Source organism: Pantherophis guttatus, chromosome 4 (genome assembly GCF_059756535.1).
Source record: "Pantherophis guttatus breed Tessera chromosome 4, ASM5975653v1, whole genome shotgun sequence".
NCBI classification, from domain to species: Eukaryota; Metazoa; Chordata; class Lepidosauria; order Squamata; family Colubridae; genus Pantherophis; species Pantherophis guttatus.
In genome coordinates, this window is record NC_142066.1 from 149,914,606 (window position 1) to 149,932,514 (window position 17,909).

The 17,909-nt window shown below is 39.1% G+C and overlaps 1 protein-coding gene across 4 annotated transcripts in view; it reads right to left on the reverse strand.

The window, feature by feature from the left end:
* The window catches only part of DPP6 (dipeptidyl peptidase like 6), a 545,144-nt gene that overhangs the window by 153,974 nt on the left and 373,261 nt on the right, over nucleotides 1-17,909 (reverse strand). For all 4 annotated transcript variants that reach the window (XM_034401660.3, XM_060683461.2, XM_034401658.3 and 1 more), the window contains exons 4-5: nucleotides 10,985-11,079; nucleotides 7,683-7,757 (exon numbers count right to left, since the gene is read on the reverse strand). In XM_034401660.3, the coding sequence (XP_034257551.1) occupies nucleotides 7,683-7,757; nucleotides 10,985-11,079 (170 nt within the window). The remainder of the gene's footprint in view (nucleotides 1-7,682; nucleotides 7,758-10,984; nucleotides 11,080-17,909) is intronic.

Sequence of the window (17,909 nt, forward strand, 5' to 3'; positions counted from 1 at the left end):
TTACTTCTGAAGAGGCATGGAGTGAGTTGTTTATATCAGTTTTCCCAGCTATCCGATACTTTGTTTTTAAAAAAAGAAAATATGCAATCAAATCTCATTAAGCACGAAATTGTTAGTATCTGTTGAATCAGTTCTAGAAATCTTAGTTGGTTAATTAGGGGCTTGTAGAATTCCTTAACGCTACAACTGGAAGCAAAAGAGACATAGCATAAAGAAAGAAGTAAAGAGTTGATATCAGAAGGGAGAAAGCTCAGAATGAGCAGAGAATGACAAAGGAGGCAAACTACACAAAAAATAGTTTCTTCAGATATTTTCAAAATAAAAGAAAGAGAAATGAATACATATACCAGCTACTCAAAGATAGAAAAATGCTAACAGAAGCAAAGTACAGACATAACTTTTCCCTCTATTTTTTCAGTCTTCTCCAAGAAGATATGTGTTCTATTAAATATAAATGCAAAAAGCAAAATAAAGCAGCAAAACTAAAGCTTGAGACTGATAGAAACCTGGCCTGAGAATATCCATTTACTATGAATTAGTTTAAATCTCCAAGGCATGATGAATTACACCCTAGTTTGCTGATGGTCTCTCTGAAACCTTAGTTATCAATCTTTAATAGATTCTGGAGAAGCACTGATGACATTCCACATGACAGGAAGACAGCAAATGTTGTCCTTATCTTCAAGAAAGAGAAATGCAAGATCCAAGGAGATATTAGCCAGCCAATTTGATAGCAGTGCCTGGGAAGATTTAGAGCAGATTTTAAAATGATTGATCTGTAAGCACCATGGAAACAACATAGTGAGCACAACAAGTCAGACTAATTCTTATTTTTTAAATTACTACCTTTCTTAGTGGATTGAGGGAATGCGATAGACATGATATTGATTTCAGCAAACAAAAATTGACAATTTCTGGTGATCCAATTAATAAGCTAGCTAAGCATAGGGCAGGAAAAATTGAACATTGTACTCAAAATGTACCTAATAATATGCTTATCAAAGTGAATTATAGATTAAGGTGCCACAAAGTTAAGACCTGGGACCTGCAAACTTCAGTATTTTTATCAATGGCTTAAGAGAAGTAGTGGAAACACTTGTCTGCGTATTTCAAATTGGAATAGGGGTTGGATAGCTAATATCCTACAAGAGAGAAACACAATTGAAAATGATAGGTTAAAAAAACAAGAAAAGACAAATGAAAACAAATTTTTGGGAAACAGGGATCAAAGTCATTGTGCTTAAAGTAAGGAATATCTTGTTTAATAAGTAAGCTTGTGAAGAAGATCCCTGAAAGATCTCTAAATGAAAAGCTGAATGGAAGAAATTGGAACAGATACTGAGCAGAGCAACGAGAATTATTGGGGACTAGAAATTAAACCAGACGAAGAAAGATCTGGGAATATTGAGGTGGGAGAATGTGAAATCACTTTTTTTAATATCCAAGAGGGAGGCACAGAAGAATGCCAGCGGGTTTTCTCTTGGTCCAGATGGCAAGACATGAAATATTTATGTTTCAAGAAGCCAGGTTGGTTAAATGTTAGGAAAATGTTACTTACAATAAAAGCACTTTGACAATGAAATTAATTACTTAGAGAAATAGAAGGATTTTTTTTTTTACATAAATGCTATCACTTTCTGGATGCTTCAGTTTGATTTCCTTGTACAGAATAAAAAGCTGGTAGAACTTGATAGAATGAATTATCATCACCAATTCTAGGACTGAATGGTTCTGTTGATTGCAGCTAGTTGGCTAACAAATGGATGTAAGAAAGATACAGGGAAATTTTTATTTCTACGGCAATTTTATCATCTCTCCATTCATAATGAAAGCAATTTAATATTCTCAAGTTAACATCAAGCTGTATGACTACAGCAAGGCTTACTTTTATTTACTGTTTCATGTTTTTTGTATTTTGAGTTAGACAAAGTGCAATTAATTTTGATGATCGTAAAGCTTCACATAGTAATATACAGTACTTAAATAAGATGTACCACTTTACAGTTTGATAGGGTTGGATATGGAGAATACATAGATCTTTACTCAGGGGTGAAATCCAGCAGGTTCTGGAGAACCGGTAGTGGAAATTTTGCATAGTTTGGAGAACCAGCAAATATCATCTCTGGCTGGCCCCAAAGTGGGGTGAGAATGGACATTTTGCAATATCCTTCCCCCAGGAGTTGGGAGGGAATGGGGATTTTGCAGTATCTTTCCCCTGAAGTGGGGTGGGAATGGAGATTTTGCAATATCCTTCTCTTGCCATGCCCACCAAGCCACACCCACCAAGCTACACCCACAGAACCATTAATAAAAAGATTTGGATTTCACTATTGTCTTTACTTCAATATTTTAAAATTAATTATTTAATCTGAATAATACTTACTTAAAGGTTTAAAAGTTTGAGCACAGAATATGGCTTTGAGGGCTCTTTACCAAGATAGTTAAGTATCTGTCCAATGCAGTGTTTGTCAAGATGCATGGATTTCAACTCCCAGAATTCCTCAGCTAACGTCTGTGTGATGCATAATGTGAAGTTTAATTGATTATATTTAGTTGGGAAAAAATAATAGCTCTGCCTTGGCTGGCAGCATCTTTATTAGAGACATTTATTAAATTTAATAAGAATTTCTATGCCAGTTTTCCTTGCAAAGAATTCTGAACACTGCCTCTTACATGTTAGAGGAGAGAGGCCCATTAATGAAAAATGCTTGCCACTTGTATTATTTATTAGTATTTGTATTCTCTAGAAAACAAAAAGAGTTATCAAATCTGATCCAATAAAAAGGAACTTTTTTTTAGTCAAAACAGGAGGGGTTCACCTGCATTCAATCAATTAGCTAAAAAGCTGCCAATGTTTTTTAAAACAAATATTAAAATGTAACAAATATCTAAAAGTGCTTGGAAAATGTAAACCATCAGAAAAGAAATGAAACAGAAGTAAAACCAACCAAGAATTAAATCTCTATGTAGGTGCAGAATGCCATTTTTTATCAATATGTGGGTGACAAGACAAGCCTATGTGTGCCACATAATAGTTGTGGCAGTGGTGAAATCCTAATTTTTTTACTACCGGTTCTGTGGGCATGGCTTGGTGGGCATGGTGTGGCTTGGTGTGCATGGCTTGATGGGCGTGGCAGGGGAAGGATACTACAAAATCCCCATTCCCACTCTACTCCAGGGAAGGATACTGCAAAATCCCCATTCCCTCCCCACTCCTGGGGGAAGGATATTGCAAAATCTCCATTCCCACCCCACTCTGAGGCCAGCCAGAGGTGGTATTTGCCGGTTCTCTGAACTACTCAAAATTTCCGCTACCGGTTCTCCGAACAGTTTAAAATTTCCACTACTGGTTCTCTAGAACCTGCTGGATTTTACCCCTGAGTTGTGGATATAGTTACAAACTCACCATAGCCTCTTGCTTACCAATTAATCCTTGGTGAAAATTGGCTGATCCTAATGGCTGGCCATTCCATGTGAGCAATCTATGTATCTGCTATTGTGCATTCATTATTTCATTCATGAATTTTTGAACAAATCCTTCCAAGTTAAACAAATCTTATGAATACGAAAGCATATGGGAGCTGGTTGGGGTTTGTTTAATGGATTTTATTATAATGTGGATTTTAATTTTTTTTAAAAAAATGTAAGCTGACTGGAGTCATCTATGCGTGAGTTGGATGGCTATATAAATTTGTTTAATAAATAAATAAAATAAAACATAATTGCAAATAGCCAAAGAGTATTTGTAGACCAGGGGTGTCAAACCTGTAGGCCGTGGAAAGGATGCGTCATGCACAGGCCACGCCCAACCCAGCTCCATGAAGGGAAAAAAGTTGTGATATATCACACGATGACAACATGACACCATGAGTTTGACACCCGTGTTGTAGACTGCTAGATTGAATCCATGATGAGTCCAAATCCTTCCCGACTCAGAAATGTGAAAATTTAACAATCCTGAATTTTCTCTGCATGCTTTTACTTAGTTTCAGGATTGTGGGCACCTCGCTAGTCTATTGGATGTGATGTAATATGTCTCCTTCCTTGCCAAAGCATTTCTCTGCTCCTTTTTAAAAATGATATTAACATCCTTTTCTGTCAGTGGATCTTAGAGTCAGCCAGAAGAAAAGACTTTCAGAGGGACGTTTCACTGTATGACTTTTATCCTGACCCTTCTGGTAACTTTGGAGTTTAGTTGGAATTTAATTTGTAGCTCTTTCAACTTTTCTGAAAGAAAAGGCATAAAAGTTCATATGTCCTGTCTGTATGCCTTAGGCCAGTGATGGCTAACCTTTTTGCCATCGCGTGCCAGGAGCAGGGGGTGGGGGCACATGTGTGCCCACACCCATAATTCTATGCACCCTGCCCCCACGCATGCATGCGCGACTCCCCCATGCTCCCCTCGCTCTTGGCACATGATGGCATGGTAGGCCCGTTTTTTGCTGTCCCCAGCCTCCAGAGCCTTTCTAGGAGTCTGGGGAGGGCAAAAACTGCCTTCCCCAACCCCCCGGAGGCCAAAAACGGCCCATTTGCCAACTTTTCACCCTCTCCAGACTCCTAGAAAGGCTCTGGAGGCTGGGAAGAGAGAAAAATGGGCCTCCCCCCAAAGTCCTCCGGAGGCAGGAAACAGCCTGTTTCCCTACTTCTGGTGGCCCCAGAAGGCCCAAAAATCAGCTGGCCGGTGCGTGCATGTGTGCTGGAGCTGAGCTCGTGTGCCCACCAATATGGCTTCACATACCATAGGTTCGCCATCACGGCCTTAGGCTAAATAGGAATTCCACTCAAGCCAGTAATTCTTTGATAGTTGATGATTCTTTTAATTAACTGTGCCATCAATCCAGAGCTGATGCCTATTTACCAACCATGATGGCACCTGATGCAAGACGAACAGAGCTGATTTACCCCCATTTGAAATAATACTCATTGGATTAGATTCATGATCACATTAGATTCCATTGATTTCTATAGTTCTACTCAGAGTCTGATTATCTGAATATCGAAGCTGCTCCTATGGTATGAATCCTGAAATTACAGTTCTACAATTGCCCAATATAACTTGGGTTGCATATTTTTGTTTTGCTATTTATGAAAAAGGAGATGAACATTCTGCATCATTGATGTTAACTTTTCTTCTTCAGAGCTTCTTCAATTGTAAACCTGATTCTTTTGCATAATTTATTCAGTTCACCTGCTAACAGAGAGGAACAAGCCGCTATTTGTGAAATAGAAAATATATCAGAATTCTACATATCTTCACTTTCAAAGATATAACTAAGCATTTCCAACTATTTCATAATCTAGTTTAATCCCCCTTCTTTATTTCTTGTTTGGAATATAAATTATTTAGATTTTGAAGATAATGGTCCCAAGAAGATTGCTGGTCCAATGATTGGGTTTAAATTCCTTGGACATTTAAGCAACTGAATATTCATGCATGCTGATATATCAACCTTAAGCCTGACATGGGAAGAGAGGTATTATAATTAATGAGCTATTTCAGCAGTGAAAGCTACTGACATTTACTTTCTGTTAAAATTTATAATGATTAAGAAAGTTTGGTAAGAAAGTTAAACAAAAAAGTCCCAAAGGTACTTTTTCAAGTACCTTCTGCCTTGTGTCCCTTCATTGTTGAAGACAGATGTAGACTGTTGGGAATGAGTCTGTCTGGTCTTTATCCTTTCTAGACCGGGACTCATTACGCACAGTCACTCAAGCCCTCGTCATTTCCCAACTTGACTACTGTAATGCTTTCTACATGGGGCTTTCCTTGAAGTGCACCCGGAAGCTCCAACTGGTCCAGAATGCGGCCATGTGAGTAATTATGGGAGCAACATGGCGCTCACATGTATCACCTCTTCTACGCGAGCTGCACTGGCTTCCGGTGACCTTCTGAGTGCGCTTCAAGGTGTTGGTTCTTACCTTTAAAGTGCTCCATGGCTTAGGACCTGAGTACTTACGAGACCACCTGCTGCAACCGATAACCTCCCACCAACCAATACGCTCTCACAGAGTAGGCTTACTCATAGTACCATCATTAAAACAATGTTGTCTAGTAGTTCCAAGGGAGAGAGCCTTCTGTGGGGGCACCTACTCTTTGGAACAAAATACCCCCTGGAATACGAATAATCCCAGATCTTCGCACTTTCTGAGGTGCCCTGAAGACCTTTCTGTTTCAACAAGCAGGGCTAGCATAAACATCTAAATTCTATGCCAAGGTCTTAGCAGATACACTAAGTTGACTCAATTTATTATTTACTGTTTATAAAAATATATATATATTATATGTATATGAAATCTTATTCTGTTCACCACCCTGAGTCCTTCGGGAGAAGGGCGGTATAGAAATTCAACTAATAATAATAATAATAATAATAATAATAATAATAATAATAATAATAATAATAATAATCATCATCATCATCATCATCATCATCATCATCATCATCATCTCAAACTGAAGTGCAAATGGTTCCTGTGGTCTGCAATTTTTTTCTGGAAATCCATTCATACTCTGTTCATACATCATTCAAAGGGTGCTCATCCCATAGTTAAATATCTATGGAGATCCTCAGTCATCCAGGTCATGGTTGTCCCAAAGGTGCTTTTTCAGGAGGCAACTGGACTTTCTTGTTTTTCTTTGAAGACCTTTCGCTTCTCATCCAAGAAGCTTCTTCCAAGCTTTCATCCAAGAAGAAGCTTCTTGGATAAGAAGTGAAACATCTTCAAAGATAGACAAGAAAGTCCAGTTGCCTCCTGAAAAAGCACCTTTGAGACAACCATGACCTGGATGACTGAGGATCTCCATAGATATTTAAACAAAGAAGATTATAAGTTCTTGCAGCAAAGTCAAAGTGCTACAGCAGTTTTGTCTATCTAAAGTAGCTCAAATTCTGAGTTATGGGAGTTGGACTTCAGTTCCCATTAATCCTCCAGCCAATGGCTGTGTTGGTGGTACGTATGAAACTGAATTTCCCAAATGGAAGCAATAGGTTGTAAACAAATGTTTTATAGTTTTCATAACCAAAGGACCAACAATTGCTCGATCCACCAGTGATACTTTTTATATTTTGCTAGATGTAACACATCTTCCTTTGTATAAATAGGGATTTCTCATCATATATACCAAATCTAATCCTAAAATCAAAGGTGACATTTATGCTATTGAAGAATAAGGAGCATCTTCAAGTTGAACTCCACTTCTGATAATTCCATAGGCATGATTAGGCAATTTTCTCAGCAATAGAGCCATTTTGGTACTCATTCCTAACTCCAGATCGAGAGGAATCCACCAAAACGATCAAGTGCCCAGCCAACAATTATATACCTATATTTTTTTCTAAATTATCCTTTAGCTGGCATATATGTAAATGCTTCAGCAAAAATAACAACTGTAGGACCACCTCCTACTTCCTTTTGAAATAATTCTTCATCCCTAGAGATGCCCCATTTTACCTTCTTTAAATTAATAATTCATCTCTTTCTTGTCATGATGTTGCTATTTCCCCCTTCCTTTATGCTCTTATTTCCATTCTTTGAAATTATTACATACAATTATGTATAATGAAGCCCTGATTTCAAGACCAATCATTTCAGTAGGAATCTTTCTCTGGGTAAAGTTATACTGTCACGTCAAGAAAACACCATTAAACTGAAAACAAAATAAATACAGTCTTTTTACTTACCGGTACAATGTCATAGGCAAAGAGTCCATACTCTCTATCTGGCGAAACTTCGTATTTAATAGCTTTTATAGACACCTGAAAAATAAAACAAAACCCAGCATCTCAAATAAATACATTCTAATATTAATTTAATTGCCACTCATCTCAGTATATGAGGTATAATGAGTGGCTTACAACGTTAAAAGTAATAACACAAAAATATGTCTATAATAAAAATAAAACACTATAAAATACAATATAAAAAAGAGATATGCTTCCATAACTCTTACCACATGCCTAACATATTGGTATGTTTACTAAAAACTGTAAATATCTGCTTTATTTATTTTATTTTTATTTATCAAATTTTAATAAGCATGCATAACTTTTACAACATGCCTAACGCATTAGTATGTTTCCTAAAACTTGTAAACATCTGCTTTATATTTTGATCCGTCTTATGAGAATTAATATTTGTTTTATGTGTAAAGTCCTGATGTTGTTAACGGTCAGCCAAAACCGAATTTTAAAGGCCAAGCTCACATTTTTGAATTTTATATAATGAATGATACACAGAACTCACAATGTGCGAAGTAAAATCTAGGTAGCAGAGAAAATTAACTATGAAATTAAATAAAAGGATATAAAATTTGTGTTTTTAGTTAGTAAGAAATCTCTAAGAATGCTTGACCAGGGAAGGTTTTATACAATGGCTTCCTTATTATTCCAGAATGTAAGATACAGAATAAGGGACTTAAATTCCAGGATGTCAGATTCCAGTTCAATGAGAGGAAATAATTCCTAATAAAAAGAGAAGTTTAATAATGAAACCAATTATCTAGCAAGGTTATGGTCTACCTCTTCCTGGATGTGTTCAGATGAAGTTAAATAGCCATCTTTAGGAAGTCTATATTTTTGGATTCTGGAATTGAGCAAAGATGAGGTATAGCAATAGCACTTAGACTTATATACCGCTTCATGGTGCTTTCACAGCCCTCTTTAAGAAGTTTATAGAGTCAGCCTATTGCCCCAACAATCTGGGTCCTCATTTTACCCACCTCGGAAGGATGGAAGGCTGAGTCAACCATGAGCCGGTGAGATTTGAACTGCTGAACTGCAGCTAACAGTCAACTGAAATAGCCTGCAGTACTGCACTCTAACCACTGTGCTCTGTATGGACCAATGTTCGTGGTTCTTAACTTGACAACTATAACAGGTGTGGACTTCAGCTCCTACAATTCCCTGGCCAGCAAATGGGAGGTGGGGAATTCTGGGAGTTGAAGTCCACACTCTTAAAGTTCCCAAGGTTGAGAAACATTGGCTTATGTGATCTCTCCTACTATGTTAATATAAATATTGCAAAAAATTGGGGACATTTTAAATTTCTAACTGAATTGAAAATAATGTAGCAATAGCAACAGCACTTAGATTTATATATCACCCCAGTGCTTTACACAAAAACTAAAGAACTTATAATTGACTTCAGGAGGAAGGGAGATGTACATCTACCATTGTACATAAATGGTGAGGAGGTAGAGAGGGTGGGTAGTTTTAAATTTCTGGGCACTTATATCTCGGAGGACCTCTCATGGACTATGAATGCTAACATGCTTGTGAAGAAGGCACAGAAGAGGCTGTACTTTCTGAGAATGCTCAGGAAAATAAATCTATCTCAGCATCTACTTCTGTCCTTCTATCACAGCACCATTGAGAGTGTCCTGACATATGGCATTCTTGCATGGTATGGGAGCAGCTCTGTGATGGACAAAAAGGCTCTACACAGAATCATTAAAACTGCCCAGAATATCATCAGACTCCAGCTACCAGCCTGGACGACATCTTCGAATCTCGCTGTTTGAGAAAGTTGCATAACATTCTCAAAGACTCTTCCCATCCTGCTTACAATCTTTTTGGACTGTTGCCTTCTGGCAGAAGATACAGAACAATTAAAACTCGGACCACACATCTTCTGAATAGTTTTGATCCCAGAGCTAAAATTGCACTCAACAATGTACTAAAAGGCCACCATCAGTGAGCTGTTGGACAGCATTATGTGGTCTGTTGTGTGGATGTTTGGGTGGTTTAGGGGTGGGGAATTGTGGTGGGTGGGAGTGTGTTTGGGGATTGTTATGTGTGTTGGACCTGGTCTTTGGGTGTTAAGTGAATTTCATTGTATGTGTATACATGTACAATGACAATACAGTTATTTATTTATTTATTTACAGAGCTCTCTGGGTGGGTTACAATATCAGTACTATTTGCACACATTCCAGTAAAGATAAGTTCCCTGAGGATGAACTACAGCATGAGTCCGAAAGCTCAGAAGACTAAATTATGTGACCGACCCAGATTGGATCCTGCAATATTATTTGCATATTGCCCCCAACAATCTGGGTCCTCATTTTACTGACCTCTGAAGGATGGAAGGCTGAGTCAACCTTGAAACCTTGAGGCCCATCAGGATCTAACTCCTGGCAATGGGCAGAGTCACCTTGCAATACTGCATTGTAACCACTATACCAGTGAATTTCTTGCAGAATTTATCACAGTCTCCCCAGTGATCTTTCGGTGGAGTTAAAGCTGAATTATATCCTTCAAGTCTTACTTTTAAGGTTAGAGGGTTTAGGTTGAGCTGAGCAACAGTGACAAACACATGTCACCTGGACCCTGCTTTCAAAAGAAACTCACGACATGAAGGCAAACAAGCGGGAAGAGATGCATTTATTCCTTTTTTAAAAAAATTAGTAACTTAAAATTTTTCTTAGCCTATTCTTGTTGATTGCCAGCTCTTCATTTTACAAGGAAAAGGAATTATATTATTTATTGGAAGTGTTTGGCTAAGAATACTCACAAATCTCAACTTCTACTTAGTAGAGTAGAATAGAGTACAGTTGAGTAGAGTACAGTAGAATAGAGTAGAGTACAATAGAGAATAGAATAGAGTAGAGTAGAGTAGAGTAGAGTAGAGTAGAGTAGAGTAGAATAGAATAGAATAGAATAGAATAGAATAGAATAGAATAGAACAGAATAGAACAGAATAGAACAGAATATAGAAAATAGAATAGAATAGGGAATGGAATAGAATAAAATATTCTTTATTGATTAAGTGTGATTAGAACACAAGGAATTTGTCTTCAGTGCCTAAACTCTCAGTGTACATACAAACACACACATATATAAAGCATATATAAAAATATATGTTTTTGTATTTTTCAGTGTTGTTTCAGTTAGAATATTCAACTTCTGTTCAAGTAACTAAAGGCATGTTCTTTCTTAACCCAGACAGATGTGCAACTGTATGACCTATTCAAGAAGATACTCACAATGATTTTGTTTTCTATTAAAACTGTTGAATGGTTTGTTTCCACATTGTGCACTATCACTGAGCCATTCTGGTCTCTATAAATGAATTCTGTATCTAAAAGAGGAGAGAGAACAGAAGAAGAGGGTGATTTATACCTATCACATATGGGCCAGAGGATAATTAAGAGAGGACCATAGCTTTGTGGCAAAACATCTAGCTTACTTAAACAAACATCCAGATCTACATTTATTACTTGCCATTTCAAACAAAGAGGATCAGAAAACAGAAGAGAAAAAACAATTGGATACTAGGAAAAGAAAAATAGAAAATTTTGATTACAACTTTTCTGAACTAGGATGCTAGCTTCATTTGCTTCAGAGAGGACCAGTTCCTGTTCCTAAAGAGAGAGCTAACCTATGCTTAGAAGGCACTGGATAATGTCTACAATAGAGAAGCATCTTCAATTCTCATGATTTCAGATAGCATCAGAGTCACAGATTAGATATTTTAAATCAGATATATACTAACTCAGTTTTTAAAACATATCATTATCCCCCACTTCCATCAACACATGGAACCAACTGTTTCTGGTGGGTTTCTTTTGCCAGAAACTGGAAGTAAACACTGGTTTCTGGCACAAAAAAATTGTCACAAATTGTGATCACGTGACTGGGGAGCATTGCAAACAGCCATAAATGCAGGCCAGTTGCTAAGAGTCCCAAATGTGTGGTCTCATGACTAGTGTTGAAAATTCAAATCCAGGACATGAGTACCCTTTTTGTGGCCTTAACTAGTCACTAAGCAACTTGTAGTAACTCAAGGACTACCTGTAAATGGCAATAAGGTAATTTACTTTGAGACAAATTCAACTCTTGGTAACTAGACACTCACATCCCTGTCACTTTTTTGGAGGAACACTACAAAAGTGACTGCAATTGCTTTCTTCCAAGATTTATTTCAACTTCTCAGTCAAGTATACAACCCTGGGATTTCTTGGTATTTTCCCATCCTGGCATTAAGTAGGCAGAATCCTACTTAAGCTACTTTGAGATAAACCAAAGTTGTCTAGGTACTCTTAAATTCATATTAATTTTAAGAAAAATGAAAATAAAATGTGAAATGAAATGAGAGTAGATGTCCACAAGTTAATGTAACTTTTAGTCTCTAAGAAAGTAGAAAACCTAGCCATTCCATATTGTATAGCAAGCCAAAGGTGGGTTTCAGCAGGTTCTGACCACTTCTGGAGAACCGGTAGCGGAAATTTTGAGTCATTCGGAGAACCGTTAGTAAAAATTCTGACTGGTCCTGCCCTCATCTATTCTCTGCCTCCCGAGTCCCAGCTGATTGGGAGGAAATGGGGATTTTGTAGTAACCTTCCCCTCGAGTGGGGAGGGATAAGGATAAGAATAAGGATAAGGATAAGGATAATTTTATTTCTATACTGCCCCTCTCCCGAAGAACTCGGGGCGGTGTACAACCAGGTAAAAACACAATACAAATATCACAATTTAAATTTAAAAAATTATTAAAAGTATTACATTTAAGGCCAATTAACTAAAAAACCCAAAAATTTAAGAATTCTAAATTTAAAACTCAATTTATGAAGCTAGCCCTGCCTGTCGGAAGAGCAGGGTCTTAAGAGCACAGCGGAAAACTCGGAGGTCAGAGATCTTGCGTATGTCCGGGGGCAGTTCATTCCAAAGGGCAGGGGCTCCCACAGAGAAGGCTCTCCCCCTGGGTGTCGCCAGCCGACATAATTTGGCCGACAGCACCCTGAGGAGTCCCTCTCTGTGGGAGCGAACTGGACGGTGAGAATGGAAATTTTACAGTATCCTTCCCTTGCCACGCCCACCAAGCCACACCCACAGAACCAGTAGTAAAAAATTCTGAAACCCGCCACTGTAGCAAGCCTATAAAAATTGTTAGGAAAGCAAGCAACCTGATGGCAGAACAACTGATAGTCCATACATGAAAGTTTTAGTCCTGGCTGCGATATAAAAACTCCTCAAAATCTGTATTGTGTACTATTCATGTATTGTGTTTAATTATTTTGTACACATGGTGCAATAATATTCCTGGCCTTACCTGTGACTTCAGCACTGCTCACTTTTTAAAATATCATTCCCTAATCTTGGCATTCTCCACATGTTTGAACTTCAACTCCCAGAATTCATAGCAAAGGCTGTGGGTGGCTCAGGACTTCTGGGAGTTGAAGTTCACAAACATCTGGACAAAGCCCAAGGTAGAAAAGCTGTTTTTAGATGTAAACTCTTATGTTACATAAAAAGTTTGTTTACGCCCAAGGACAGTCTTTTGGAAAGGAAAACTCTATGCCTCCTTGTTATATTCTGAGAAATGAAGTCCTTTTTCTAAAGATTGGATTGCCTTTGAGAAGTTAATAATATCCTGTCTTTATAAGGTGAAAAGCAAAAAGGAATTAAACCAGCATTGATTGGTTGGTCCTGCTGTTACAGTCAATTCACGTCATCAGCAAAGGGTTAAAAATTTAATGAAGAGCAAATTGGCTTGCATTAAAGAAGCCAAAATTGATTGGCTTCATGACCCAAAGGAAAACACAATAAGCCTTTGCTAGTCTCCAAGTCCTGTAATCATCTCAGTCTTCAGAACCAATGAATAATAGCTCTCCGTTTGTGTTTTGAAATGTGTGATTCATGTTATTGAAGCTGTATTCATTTTCACTGGGCGTCCCTCAATCAAAGACAGAAAGCAACGCAGCAGCCTTTGTGTGCAAATGAATTCTGTCCAGAAGGCTGATGAGAATTTCAGTCTGATTTATAGCTGTCATCAAAGCTGATAAAGGTCATCACTGAATCTCATTTTTTACTGCTTCCAATTTCTCCGGCAACTATTTGGAGCTCCAGATGCCCACCTCTTTAAGTAACAGTTATTTATTCCAGTTTGTATGAAGTAGATCACAAAAGCTCTCCACTCGATTGTTTTTCTCACTTTCAATTCCAGGGACTTGTGTGTGTGTGTGTGTGTGTGTGTGTGTGTGTGTGTGTCTGTGTCTGTGTCTGTGTCTCTGTGTGTGTGTAATCTACATCCAACATTAGCAGGTGCTTTTAGCACTGGAATGTACTTCTTTGCATATCTCACAGAGAAGCATTTCCTTATGATGGCAGGTATGTATGTGGAATGTCACTTCAAGGAGAAGGATTTCTGGAGGCTACTATGTAGGACTGCTGGCAGAAGGGTGAAAACATGCAAATCTGGAAACTTTACAGTGCATTCCCATGTTCTGCTCCTCAAAGAATGATTTCATTTATTGATGTCTCCCTTGTCTGCAGCAACCTTTTTTTAATATAAGAGCCAAATTTTTAATATATTTTAAATTGTTTTTAAATTTTTTGGGTATATGTTGTTTTAATATGGCTGTACACCACCCTGAGTCCTTCGGGAGAAGGGCGGTATAAAAATTTAATAAATGAAATGAAATGAACCTTTAATGGTGGTGTGAGGTGACTATATGGGTATGAGAAAGGCTGATTACAAAATGCACTGTGACAAAGACCCTGGCCATCAAGAATTCATTCACGTTTTCTTCATGTTGCCTACTTCCTCCATGCAAATGTTAGCTCTGTCCCTTCCTTGCAAATATTATTCGTCTGAAGAAGATGAGAAGGCCTTGAACAGATAAGAAAGAGGCTTTCTTTTGCATTTTAGCATTCCAAGCTGAAATGTGGCAGAAATGCAAAGCACCTAACACCAAGTCAAACATATTTTTCAGGGTGGAAGTGGCAACGGAGTAAGTTTGTATGTTATCAGCCTTGACTGCAGTCCATTGGTAGACTGAGATTCAAAGAGGATACGATTCTGGGTTTGCAATCAGAGGGAAAACTAATTTGATTCAAAGTGCTTTGAGATCTAATGAGAAAAAGATTCTTCCCTACATTCTAATGGGGAAGCATCATTTTCTAGCTGCTTCATAGTTCAAGGAATGGGAAATCAAAGAAATGGGTGGAAGATCTGTTAGGAGACATCATCTATTTTCAGCTGGATATCTTCAAGGGTTTTGGTTGAAATATTTTCTCTGCACCTCTTTTTGGCTGACCAAAAAATAACAACGATTTTCCAAATGGTCTAACTTATGCTAAATTAATATAAATGCCAGTTTCAAAGTACAGTTGAAAGGCAAGGTCTTCCTTTTCCACATGCGCTACTAAAATGACAGGTTTGGCATGTTGGAGAATGACTAATGACTGCCACTATTGTGCTGCCTCTGATCATTAGATTACCTATGGTGATAAAGAGGGCTGGCATAGCCGATTGGCCAGATTGACATCACATCCTGGAAAAGAACCCCTCATCAGCAGGGAGATTCAATTGTGACAGGTTTCTGGCTTGCTGATTCTCAACATTAGTTAAATAGTAGAAGCAAAAGCAGTTAAATAGCAGAAGCAGCAAAATATCAGCAGAGCAGAAGGGCAGAGCAGAATAAAATGTCTGTTATTGACAGAGGAACATGTCTGTAGCTCTGAGATGAAACGAAGGGTCCTTGGTGCTCTCTGACCTTGGTTTTCTTGCAGAAGTTTCATTACCAAATAGATAACATCATAAATGCTAGTGAGGAATGGGGTTTACCCTCATTATATTCTAGTACCGTGATGGCGAACCTATGGCACGCGTGCCACCTGTAGCACGTGGGGCCATATCTGTGGGCACACGAGCGTTACCCTAGCAAAGCTCCAGCGCATATTCACGCGCTGGCCAGCTGATTTTCGGGCCCACCGGAAGTCGGGAAACTGGCCGTTTCCAGCCTCCGGGGGGTGGGGAAGGCTGTTTATGCCCTCTCCAGGTTCCTAGAAAGCCTCTGGAGCCTGGGGAGGGTGAAAAACAGGCATTCCAGTCCCACTGGAAGTCAAGAAATGGGCCATTTACGGCTTCCGGAAGGCCTCCGGTGGGTGGGGAAGGCCATTTCCGCCCTCCCCAGGCTCCAAGAAAGCCTCTCGAGGCGAAAAACAGGCCTAATGTGCCCACCGTGCCATCGCATGCCAAAAGCAGGGAGAGGGCACATTGAATTATGGATGTGGGCATGCATGTACGTGACCGGCCTGCGCTCCTCCTGCTTTTGGCACACGACGGCAAAAAGGTTAGCCATCACTGTTCTAGTAGCTTGCCCTGTTAGTGGTTCTTAGTGGCTCTTTGGTGGCTCTTTGTTTAGGCTATTTACTGTTCTTGTTTGGCAGTTCCTTGACTGGGGTATTTATTTCTTGATTGTTGGTCTGATGTTAATCTTAGTGTTAATCTACAACTGGGTATTGATTTCTGGTGGGGAGATGTTTTGATCTTTTTGTTCCCTTTTTGGTTTGTTGATTGTCTCATTTGCATGGTATGTAGATGTTGTTTACATCATTTATTTATTTATTTATTTATTTATTTATTTATTTATTTATTTATTTATTTATTAAATTTATATCCCGCCCTTCTCCCCGAAGGGACTCAGGGCGGTGAACAGCCGAGAATTAAAATAACATGCAATATAAAAGTTAAAATAATTAAAAATAAATTAAATTAAACGGCCGCCCCAATTTAAAACCCCTAGCAATACAATTAAAAACCCCTAAAATCTATTCAGGCCAGGCCGGCTTGCTGAAATAAAAACGTCTTCAGGGCCTTATGGAAACTGCGGAGATCCGGAATCAGCCGTATTCTGGGAGGTAGCTCATTCCACAGGGTGGGTGCTCCCACAGAGAAGGCCCTCCCCCTGTGGGCCGCCAGCTGACATTGCTTGACCAACGGCACCCTGAGGAGGCCCTCTCTGTGAGAGCATATTGGCCGGTGGGAGGTTATCGGTAGCAGCAGGCGGTCTCGTAAATACCCTGGCCCTAAGCCATGGAGCGCTTTAAAGGTGAGAACCAACACCTTGAAGCGCACCTGGAAGAGCACCGGGAGCCAGTGCAGCTCGCGCAGGAGAGGTGTTATATGGGAGCGCCATGTCGCTCCCATGATCACCCACGCAGCCACATTCTGGACCAGTTGGAGCCTCCGGGTGCTCCTCAAGGGGAGCCCCATGTAGAGAGCGTTAGCGTAGTCCAGGCGAGAAGTGACGAGAGCATGAGTGACTGTGCATAAGGAATCCCGACTCAGAAAGGGGCGCAACTGGTGTATCAGGCGAATCTATGTGTTTACTGATGGTTGATTTCTCAGAGTGCCAGGCTTACAGGAATTCTCTAGTGTTTTTGGACTTGGTTTGTTCTAGGATGTTCATCCTACAGTAAATTTGATCCCCCCAAAGTGCATTCTAGACTGGTCAACCTCAAGCCCATATTTAGAATGAAAAAAGTGGAATTTAATTTAATCAGGAATTTCAGCAATGCAAGCATGGGAGTGCAATGTTTCGCTAGCACAAGAGAGAGCAAAGTTATAATTTGTGGTGAGCTGTGTCAAAAGAAGCTGAAAGATAAACGATGTCCAACAGAATATTAGCCACAATGGAAGAATTCTGACAGGCAAAGCATTTAATAAGGTGATAAATATTATTGGTCAAGTGCCCATGGCATCATCAAATAAGTCACTACATGACCCAACCCCTTTTATCATTCTCCCTATATGTATTTTGAAAACTGTCAGCCCAGGTTCAAGACCAGAGCTCCACATGATAGGGTGAGCTCCCATCCTAACCCCAGCTCCTGCGAACCTAGCAGTTTGAAAGCATGCAAATGCAAGTAGATAAATAGGTACCACTTCAGTGGGAACGTAACAGGTTCCATGACATCATGAACCTCATGATTGCAGAAATGTCTTCAGACAGTGCTGGTTCAATGGCCTTGAAAAGGAGATGAGCACTGCCCCATGTAGTCGGCAACAGCTAGCGGAGTAAAATTCTCAGGGACCTCTTTTTACCTGTATGGAACTGAACTTGGTCTCTGACCAGCTCAGAAGCAACAATAAGATAACAAATCTGGAAAAATTTCAGGCTAGGA